Here is an 11,936-nt window from a genome sequence, read left to right as displayed (position 1 = left end):
ACAAAATATATTTTGAATATTTTATTTGTAAGTTAGCCGAACAATATTTACAACAAGCTTTAGAGGCTAGCTTTTTTATTTTTTATTATAGTGTAAAACTGTTTCCACTCATACTAATTGTAATAATAATAAGTGATTTTCCTTTTTCTCCGTTCGTCATAACCACTAAGTGACAGTCAGTCCATATTCGGTCCATCAACTGTTCAAATGAATAAAATGTTTTTAAAACTCTCAAAATCTTGCCATATTTTTAAAAATTTTCCGGACCCCCTTTCCGGCTGGGGGGCTGCACCCCCCAGACCTCCCTGCAACAGACCATCGCCCCTCCCAAAATCTGACTCTGAGACCGCCACTGGATGATGCTAAGTTAGCGAGGCAAGATTTGATTAAACTATATGCTCGAAATCTGCCTTTTATCCCTATTAATTCCATATACTCGAGCATTCAACCTTCCTCTAATTTTCTCATATTTGTTTAGTTATTTGGTAAATATTAGTGGACGTTATGAATAACAACACAAATTTTGATGTCACTAAAATTTTATGTAACAAACATTAAAATATTAAACAATAGAACCTGCTGATATAGCACCTAAACAAAAGTGTAAGATAATTTTATCATTTAAACTGACGTTATCAAATTAGGCATATAATTATTCCTAAATATATTTTCTGAAAATTTTTTAAATGTGTTCTCGTTCAAGTCACTTTCTAATTCATCACTGGTATTGGTAGCCATGTATTCTAAAAATTTCCTTTGCTGTTCTTTCATTGCCATTAGTTCTTCTTCCTCTAGTACTTCTATTAGAGCTTCTTCGATGGTTTTTGACACCAAAACTTCTACAATTGGTTGGACTTCGATGTTAAAGTCAAAAAGCTAAAAATATATAAAACAAATTTTAATGTTGTCCTGAAGCTATTTTCTTGTGGCATTTTTACAATTTTAACTATTTATAATGGGAAATAAGCCACAATATTATTAAAAAATGATTTTTATTAACGTTTCGAGACCCAAATCGGGTGCCGTTGTCAAAATACAAAATACTACTAAAATAAACAAAAATGTTGTTGCTTAGTAAAAAAATTCTTCTAATAATTTATTTAATTTGACTCATTTATATCAGCAATTCAGATACATAATATGATACATTTTAAAGTAGAAGACTTTAAAATGATATTGCCAATATTTATGAGTTGCGTTTCTGGGACGACTTTACTGAAAGATAGTTCATTCGATTACATGAAATCAACCCCAACTCAAGAATATGCGTCACAAAAAAAATTCATAGCATGTGATCTGTCTTTAAAAAGACAACCACATGCAACGGTGACATTAAAATTCTCGCGTTAGAGATCTCATAGTAAATCACGAGGGAAAACCAGGAAAAACCTCGTGATACTATCCCGACATCGTAAGTATTTGGTCATACATTTAATTTACTCTCAAAATTAATACCAAATTCTGACTTTACTATATTTTTGTTTAAATTATAAATAATATCAATAATACATGGATATATAAGTAATACTAAAATATAAAATATGTACTAACTTGACTATTGACTTACTAATTGTGGTATTTTCTTTCTATTGACTTCCTCTTTCAGTATGGTATCCACATCCTACTGCATTCCACCGAGGAATTTGCGACACAATTGGTTTCGTTTAGCATAATTAGAGCCGCTTCTTTGATTTTTCTCTTTTTACTATCTGTTTCTTTCAGGACTATACTTGAATCTCTCCACTGAACATCAATATTATATTAAAAATAGAGAATTTGATAGATATTAAATATGTCAACACGCATGGGATAATGAACATAGAGTTCAGTGGAGAGATTCAAGTGTAGTCCTGAAAGAAACAGATAGTAAAAAGAGAAAAATCAAAGAAGCGGCTCTAATTATGCTAAACGAAACCAATTGTGTCGCAAATTCCTCGGTGGAATGCAGTAGGATGTGGATACCTATACTGAAAGAGGAAGTCAATATAAAGAAAATACCACAATTAGTAAGTCAATAGTCAAGTTAGTACATATTTTATATTTTAGTATTACTTATATATCCATGTATTATTGATATTATTTATAATTTAAACAAAATTATAGTAAAGTCAGAATTTGGTATTAATTTTGAGAGTAAATTAAATGTAAGACCAAATACTTACGATGTCGGGATAGTATCACGAGGTTTTTCCTGGTTTTCCCTCGTGATTTACTATGAGATATCTAACGCGAGAATTTTAATGTCACCGTTGCATGTGGTTGTCTTTTTAAAGACAGATCACATACTATGAATTTTTTTTGTGACGGATATTCTTGAGTTGGGGTTGATTTCATGTAATCGAATGAACTATCTTTCAGTAAAGTCGTCCCAGGAACGCAACTCATAAATATTGGCAATATCATTTTAAAGTCTTCTACTTTAAAATGTATCATATCGCACCCTCAGTGCAAGACTCCAGTAAGTCAAAATAAGTAAATTTCGAGATAAAGACGATTTTGTTTATTTTTGTGCTAATATCGGTGAAATAAGACACAAGTTTTAAGAAAAATTAACATTTGATTATGATTTTGCATGCTTTTCAGCCTATATTACATTAGCCAAAAATACAAATTTAAATAAAATAATATTAATGCAAAAAAAATTAGGAATTTCAAAGTTACAACAGTTTTGCACGGAGAAAATTGTAAAAAGTGTAGAAACATTTACTTTTACAGTAAAACCTGTGTTACCGGCCACCTGCCAATATCGGCCACCTGTACTAACGGCCAGTTTAAAAATTTCCCAAACCAATTATGTACATCTAGACTACAAAAACTGACAATACCGGCCACCTTTCTCTATCGGCCAATAGTTTTTTCATTTTTAGTGGCCGTTGCTGACAGGTTTTACCGTAGTTGTTGTCCTCTTCTCGTACATCATCTTGTGCCAAAATATTTTTATAAAAACTATGGTGGGCTTCTGGTATCATACCCGAATGGCATAAGTATACCAAATCTTTCTTTTTGGCCATTTGAATTTTTGGCTGTTCTTTGGCAAGTTTTATGAGAATAGATATTTTTGACCTCTCAGTATTGTCAATACACAAACGACATCGCACACATCTTATGGAAAATAAATATAATATCACACAAAGGACATAAAATTTACATCAATAGATTGGTCTCAAAAATCTTTGTTTATTGTCTCAGCCGTTAATGGATTACGTAGACGCGCTGTATATTAAAATTAAACACCACATATATAGACATTAAAATAACAAATATTTTACTTTTTTCATTGCTTGTTATCGAATCTGTTGTAACTCTGTTACATTAGAGTTACAACAGTTTTGCACGGAACTTATGTTCAAAAATGCAAAATAGTTAAACTGTTGTTGTTGTAATATTTAGCCCATTAAGCATTTGAAAGTTACTAAAGTTTTACAGGGGATAGATATGCATGTTTACAATCGAATTCCATGATTACTTCATTTTCATAAAATTTTGCGTTACTGCAGTCTTGCACTGAGGGTGCGATATTATGTATCTGAATTGCCGATATAAATGAGTCAGATTAAATAAATTATTAGAAGAATTTTTTTACTAAGCAACAACATTTTTGTTTATGTTAGTAGTATTTTGTATTTTGACAACGGCACCCGATTTGGGCGTCGAAACGTTAATAAAAATCATTTTTTAATAATATTGTGGCTTATTTCCCATTATAAATAGTTAAAACAAATTTTAATTATGGGACATAAGTAACAAATTTTAAATCGAATGATTTAAAAAAATTGTAATTCAATCGTCATTAAATTCAATATAAAGTGGCGAATATATAAACAAAAAAGAGAAGGTTTTAAACGTATTTCCTTAAAGGCATAAACAAATTGCCTTATTATACCGAACTCACCGATTTTTTGCATTTTTTCTGTATTTAAAGTGGAGTTTTAGTTCATAAACCCATTCATGTCGTTAAATCTAATCTATTTGGGAGTACTCAGTAATTAAGTTGTTAAGATTTTACCAATATTCAGTGTAGGACGACACGATACTGCTAGCTTCTACTCAAGAACATCTGCAAACATTATTTGACAGTGTCATTGAGAGCTGTGGGGAAGCAGGTAAGGATCTGAACATACGAAAAACCAAAATATTCGTAATAAGTAAACAACAGAAAATAAAACCGTCTACGTACCAAACTAGAAGATAGAGTACCAAACTTTAACAAGTTGATCAAATTGTTTGTCTTGGATATCAGTTAAATTGTAAAGTAGAGAGACACGGTAAAATTAGATCTAGAATTTAGCAGTCCAGAGCCGCTTTTAGAAATATGTTCAAGGTATTATGTAACAGAGACCTAAAATTGGCATTGCAGAGCCGCCTACTTCGCTGTTACGTGTTCTCGGTCTTACTTTATGGTGTCGAGTCTTGGACTTTGAATAAAAGTGATTTAAATCGCCTTGAGGCTTTTGAAATGTGGTGTTGTAGAAGAATTTTAAAAGTTTATTGAGTGAAGAAGACTCGAAACTCCAGAATTCTAGAACGTCTCAGAAAGACTACTGAGATTATAAAAAGCATCAGGAAGAGAAAGCTCGAGTACTTCGAACATGTAATAATGGATGCCAAATATAGGTTGCCACAAAATATTATGCAAGGGAAAATAGCAAGCAAACGCAGTCCAGGACGAAGAAAGACGGCATGGCTGAAGAACTTGCCAGATTGGTATATTATTGATACAAGCATTCATCATCATTCTCTTTGCCTTATCCCTATGCGGGGTCGGCTTCCCTAATTGCATTTCTCCACACAATTCTATCTTGGGTCATATCAATGTTAATCCCCTTTACCAACATGTCCTGCCTTATCGTCTCCCCCCAAGTCTTCTTTGGTCTTCCTCTCCTACCCCTTCCAGGAATCTGCACTTCAGCTACTCTTCGTGTTGGATGATTAACGTCTCGACGTTGAACATGACCAAACCATCTTAACCTATGCTCTCTCATTTTGGCATCAATTGGTGCCACACCTAGACTTCCCCTAATATACTCATTTCTAATTTTATCCTTCTTTGTCACTCCACACATCCATCTAAGCATTCTCATTTCCGCCACATGCATTCGTTGTTCCTCTTTCTTTTTCACTGCCCAACATTCAGTTCCGTGCATCATAGCCGGTCTTATGGCTGTTTTATAGAATTTTCCCTTCAGCTTCATTGAAAATTTTCTGTCACACAACACACCACTCGCTTCTTTCCACTTCATCCATCCAGCCCTCATTCTACTGCATGCATCTCCATCTATTTCTCCATTACTCTGTAATACCGATCCTAGGTACTTAAAACTATTGCTTTTCACAATCATTTCAGCATCCAAAGGTACCATTTTATTTGTAGTAGCTCCATCTTTAAATGAACATTCCAAATACTCTGTTTTTGTCCTACTAAGTTTTAAACCTTTTTCCTCCAGAGCTTGTCTCCACTGTTCCAGTTTTTGTTCTAAGTCTCTTTCACTATTTTCTATTAACACTACATCATCAGCATACATTAGGCACCATGGAATACTACCCTGTAGTTTCGCTGTTATCTGGTCCAAAACTAATGAGAATAAATAAGGACTAAGCACCGAGCCTTGGTGCAATCCTACTTTCACCTGAAATTTGTCAGTCTCTCCCACACCTGTCCTAACACTAGTCGTTACTCCCTCATACATATCTCTCACAATCTTTACATATTCGCCAGGGACTCCTTTCTTATTGAGTGCCCACCACAGAATCTCTCGAGGAACTCTATCATATGCTTTCTCAAGATGAATGAATACCATATGAGCGTTGGTCTCTTTATTTCTGTATTTTTCCATCAGTTGCCTTACAGTGAAAATTGCATCTGTTGTTGATCTGCCCTGCATAAAGCCAAATTGATTATCGGATATTTCGGTTTCTTCACGTATCCGTCTATTAATTACTCTCTCCCATATTTTCATGGTGTGGCTAAGTAGTTTTATAGCCCTGTAGTTTGTGCATTTTTGTATGTCTCCCTTGTTTTTGCAGACAGGTACTAATATACTGCTTCTCCATTCGTCTGGCATTTGTCCAACTTCCATAATTCTATTAATTAGACCTGCTAGCCAACTTATTCCTGTTTCTCCTAATGCTCTCCATACTTCCCCAGGAATATCATCTGGTCCGACTGCTTTTCCTTTCTTTATTTTTTGAAGCGCTTGAGCCACTTCCTCGTTTGTTATTCTGGTAACCATTGCTGTTACTGTCTCCGTTAACTCCACAGGCTGTCTGTCAAATTCTTCATTAAATAAACTGTCAAAATACTTTCTCCATCTCTTTTTCACATCCTTTTCGTGTATTTTATTATTTTCATCTCGCATACATCTAATCTGATTAAAATCTCTTGCTTTCGTTGCTCTGGTTGGCTATTTTTATATATCTTTGCTTCGCCTTCCCTGGTATTAAGTTGATCGTATAGGTTTGAATACGCTTCTGCTTTAGCTTTTGCTACTGCTACTTTCGCTTCCTTTTTGGCGACCATATAGTTTTGAAGATCTATGTCCGATCTGGTTTCTTGCCACTTTTTATATAATTTTCTCTTTTCTTTTATTTTTCCTTGTATATTATTGATACAAGCATTGACAGTGAATAAAATTCAGATTGATGTAATGGTTTTCAAAGTTCTGAAAAGATATGGCACATGGAGAAGAATAATAATATTTAGTGTCTTTGTTATAATATTCTGTTATGACTTGTTTTTATAAGCCCCAAATTTCTAATACACTTTTCTTTTCAACGGTATATGTGTATCTAGGTTAAATAATTTATTTTAATGATAATTATATTCATTCGATTGTCTTTGCTAACTGCTCTTCTCTTTTTAACAAACTTATTAATTTTATAACTCCATGGCAAGCCAATATTTTAAATGTTGGGTGTTGATGCCATCATCTTAGTTTTCTCCTCGTTTACTTGCAGGCCCATATTTTTGAAGCATTTGAGAAGGTGGTATACATTTCTTCTAGCTTGCGTGTTGTGCGGGCAACAAAATAACCCTTAACACAACTTAATAGGTAAATTTACCGGGTACTGGATAAAAAAGGATATTTTCTTTTTTTTTGCACAGTATCTTTAAAATTGACATTTATGTATAATTAGATGACCGCATGGATAAACAATTATGAAAATGAGGCAAGGCATATATTTATTTTTTCGTAAATGTGCACTAAATCAATTATACCATGTCATGCCCATATAGACTCGCTCCCAAGTAAAACACACACGAAACAGAAAAATGCAATTTATTGATCACATCCACAAATCCAGCAATTTTTTGAATATATAACCATTTTTATTCATTTTTGATTTACATGTTTACTCTGATTGGAGTACGAAGGGAAACATTCTCGTTGGAACTTTACAGCGCTGGGCAGATAGCAGATGGGACGTGAATTAAAAAATTGTAAAATTCCCTCATATTCCTTAGTCTCAGCATCTGTATGGATTGCAAATTGTAGAAGCCTCGGAGGTGTAACCAGAGAAGGTTCCCATTGTTTTCAGTCTGGTGGAACATTACGTTGTACATTACATTAACAACATTATGTTGTTTTATATGCCATTAGAGTGAAAACTTAGTCTTTTGCTAGCAGTTGCCGCTAGGGCATCTATGCCATTTCGTTCGTTGCAATCCGTGACTGCACGCCGGGGTTTGTTTTGGTTGGATTAGAGAGAGCAGCACATGCTCCTCCTGATGAGAGACTAATAAGTTTTGAAACCGGTAGGGGTGCTTGCTGCACTCTCTGATTGGACTAAAATATGATGCGGCTGTATTTTCGTTTTGCAACGAAATTTAAAACGGTTAGTCATTTTTGATTTACATGTTTACTCTCATTGGAGTACGAAGGGAGCCATTCTCGTTGAAACTTTACCGCGCTGAGCAGATGGGACGTGAATTATAAATTGTAAAATTCCCTCATCTTCCTTAGTCTCAGCATCCGTTATGGCTTGCAAATTGTAGAAGCCTCGGAGGTGTTACCAGAGAAGGTTCTCATTGTTTTGAATCTGGTAGGATGTAGAGTAACATTTTTGGATGTTGTTTTATGTGCTATTAGATTGAAAACTTACTTTTTTTTCATAACATAATATTATAACAAAGACACTAAATACTCTTATTTTTTTCCATGTACCATGTCTTCTCAGAACTTTGGAAACCATTACATCAATCTGAATTTTATTCACTGTCAATGCTTGTATTAATAACATACCAATCTCGCCATGCTTCGAAGTTCTTCAGCCATGCAGTTTTTCTTCGTCCTGGATTGCGTTTGCCTGCTATTTTCCCTTGCATAATATTTTGTAGCAACCTATATTTGGCACCCATTATTACATGATCGAAGTACTCCATTCAGCTTTCTCTTCCTGAAGCTTTTTATAATCTCAGTAGTCTTTCTGAGGCGTTCTAGTATTGTGGAGTTTCGAGTCTTCACTCAATAAACTTTTAAAATTCTTCTATAACACCACCTTTCGAAAAGCTCATGGCGATTTAGATCAGTTTTATTCAAAGTCCAAGACTCGACATCATAAAGTAAGACCGAGAACACCTAACAGCGAAGTAGGCGGCTCTGCAATGCCAATTTTAGATCTCTGTTACATAATACCTTGGACATCTTTCTAAAAGCGGCTCAGTACTGCTCAATTCTAGATCTTATTTTACCGTGTCTCTCTATCCGTGACGGCGCGCCGGGTTTGTCCTAGTTGGGTCAGAGAGATCAGCATATGTGCCTCCTTATTAGAGACTAATAAGTTTCGAAACCGGTAGAGGTGCTTGCTGCACTCTCTGATTGGACTGGAATAATGATGCGGCTGTAGTTTCGTGTTGCAACGAAATTGAAAATGGTTATTCATTTTTGATTATGTTATGACTTGTTTTTATAAACCCCCTTAAATTTCTAATACACTTTTCTTTTCAACGGTATATGTGTATCTAGGTTAAGTAATTTATTTTAATGATAACTATATTCATTCGATTGTCTTTGCTAACTGCTCTTCTCTTTTTAACAAACCTATTAATTTTATAACTCCATGGCAAGCCAATAGTTTAAATAATATATTATGCTGTCGCTAACACAAGGATTTTTGTTTTAGTATTTTTGTTCTGATTTGAATCCGTCTTGTCCCGCTTTTTGGTGGGACACACAAACCACGTAGTGCACGGCACATGGGATAACTAAAGTAACAAGGTTGCTATCATGAAAAAGTCAGCATCTAGTACAGTACAAGTATCTGAACTACAGTCAACTACATCTTCATCTTACCTCCGTAACAGTGACATAAGCTTTTTATATGTTAAGCTTTTAAGTAATATTTATTTTGGTTGATATTAAATTTATTTGTTAATGTATTGGAAAATGGAAATTCTAAAAAATAAAAACCTAGATGAAAGAGATTTAAGACTAATAACACACCTCTATTACAATCAGCGAGCAATAGTAAGAATTGAAAAAGAAATATCTAAAGAAATGGAAATAAAGAGAGGAGTCAGGCAATGCTGCATATTATCACCTCTATTACTTAACGCTTATTCTGAAGAGGTAATACGAGAAACTCTGGAAGATGAAACAGTCGGCATAAGAGTAAATGGAGTCTTAGTAAACAACATCAGATATGCAGATGATACAGTAATAATAGGCGATAGTTTACAAGACCTGCAAAGACTCATGAGTAAAATAGTAAGGTGTGGTAGGGAGGGCGGACTCTCTCAATATCAAAAAGACGAAGTTTACGAAAATTAGTAAGAAAAACCATAATACTAACGAAATCTTGATAGTAGAGGGCCAGCAGATCGAAAGAGTAAAAAAGTACACTTGCCTAGGAACACTTATAACAGAAAATAACGACTACGCTGCAGAAATCAAAGTCAGAATCGAAAAAGCACGTTCTAATTTTATGAAAATGAAAAAGGTCCTATGTAGCAAATATTTAACATTAGCTCTTAAAGTATGCCTAACAAAATGTTACGTATACAATGTACTATACTATGGAGTGAAATCATGGACGTTAAATGTAGAGACAATGAGACGACGTAACGCCTTTGAAATATGGACCTATAGAAGAATTATGAGGGCTTTCCTGGGTAGATAGAGTTACGAACAATGGAGTACTGAGAATAGAAGGTAAAGAGAAGGAAGTTGAACTTACAATTAAAGAAAGAAAGCTACAGTATCTCGGACATGTGATTCGGGCGAGAAGTATGGCATCCTACGACTCATAATGCAAGGAAAGATAGATGGCAGAAGAAGCATCGGAAGAAGACGAATTTCATGGCTGAAGAACCTGAGAGAATGGTTTGGATGTAGCTCAAAACAACTTTTTAGAACTACTGTCTCAAAAATTAAAATAGCTATGATTGCCAACCTCCGTAGCGGAGATAGTATTATAAATACGTTTAGTGTTTAGTTAATCTCATCTTTTATGTGTCCCTGCTCCAATTTCTCATTGTTTAGATTTGCATTTAAGATTAGATGCACCTTCCTTCGACTATTCAGAGGTAGTGGAAGCCTAAATCATAGGCGTAACCAGGATGATCCTAAGGGGGGGTTACAACTACTGGAAGGTCTCTGAGGAGTATGGTGTTAAGCGTATAGAGCTCAAAGTACATCCCAATGGGGGGTTATAACCCCCAAAACCCCCCTGGTTACGCCTATGGCCTAAATAATAAGCGCCCAATGTTGTAAATAGAAACTATTGTTATCCATTAGTTGTTATCTTGTTACAATTTTTAATTTTTATTCTTTATGTCTAATGATGCATAGAGTAGCAATCGACAACCAACAGAAAAAAGGTTGTGAATGTGATCACTTATTGATACAGACAAAATGTAGATACAGCATCTCCAAAAACAAAGACAAGCAGGAACAAACAACAAAATAGCTAAACGTCGAAAAACTGAAGCAACAAAATACAGAAGTACTGAAAATGATTCAGGACTGATTAACTTAGACAACCTGCATAATGCATAGACGGTAAAGAGAGAACATAGAAATAACAAGAATAATTAAAGACAAAAGAACAGTCATAAAATGTTTATAAATCCTATTTTAGATTCTACTACTGGTTTGGCTGATGTAATATCAGGAGAAGTCAGCACTGCAACGATTGGACTTTCAGATCGGCATTCAGCTCTCCAGAAGGGACCGAACGCACATCGATAGCCACGCAGTCACACTAATCTTCCACCACTACCGATGGATGCCAGGAGATGGGCCACCGAAATTGTATTTAATAGAGAGCGGAGCAACAGAAAATCAGTTCCACCCAGCGCACGGAGCTGAAAGGAACTCGCCGAGCCACCAGCATCAGCCTGTTGCCATTCGGTTCCCAATGAATTGAGTTGGGAACAGCCGAAGTCTTGCGGCTCATTGAGCTTCTAAACTCCCTGGCTAACTTAAGTATTGAGTAGAAGACCGCTACAGAACGATTTTGCATTGAAGGATTGCTTCATTGGTGATTGCGCATTGAACGATCGCCCGTGTCCAGCCGGGGGACGAGTCGTTGTAGAGTCCGTGTGTAGTTATAGACCAAGAGGCAGCGCTGAAAAATCTCTTTGAATTTACTAAAGCTAGATTTTTTACAGTTGATTACTGTGAGTGTGTAGAGAAACATACTGCGGTCGGTCAAGAGAAACGTAGAACAGGGGTATAACTGGGTACTGAGGGGGTATCAAAGTTGCTTTCCTACGAAGGTAATTATTTCCACTTACTAAGGTTGAAAATCAGTACACACATTCTAAATTAAATATACATAAAAGATATTATCGTAGGTCAGCTGTATGACGGGACAGAGCCGGTCTGTCGGCCCCAATAGTCGATTGAGGAAATAAAGCATTTTGGCTCGCAATTTTTTCTTCCAGCATGGATTTACTTGAAATTTTCACAGAAGGTAGGAAATAGTCCAAGGATCAT

The 11,936-nt window shown here is 35.2% G+C and overlaps 1 protein-coding gene across 5 annotated transcripts in view; it reads right to left on the bottom strand.

Moving 5' to 3' along the window:
* Nucleotides 1–521: 521 nt before the first annotated feature.
* LOC114340691 (radial spoke head protein 3 homolog B-like) overlaps nt 522–11,936 on the bottom strand; it is a 132,458-nt gene continuing 121,043 nt past the window's right edge. For all 5 annotated transcript variants that reach the window (XM_050661989.1, XM_050661991.1, XM_050661992.1 and 2 more), the window contains one exon: nt 522–876. In XM_050661989.1, the coding sequence (XP_050517946.1) occupies nt 622–876 (255 nt within the window). In that variant the 3' untranslated portion in view covers nt 522–621. The remainder of the gene's footprint in view (nt 877–11,936) is intronic.

This window comes from Diabrotica virgifera, chromosome 9 (assembly GCF_917563875.1).
Source record: "Diabrotica virgifera virgifera chromosome 9, PGI_DIABVI_V3a".
NCBI classification, from domain to species: Eukaryota; Metazoa; Arthropoda; class Insecta; order Coleoptera; family Chrysomelidae; genus Diabrotica; species Diabrotica virgifera.
Note: the sequence above shows the minus strand (reverse complement) of the source record. Positions and strands in the feature narration are given on the sequence as shown.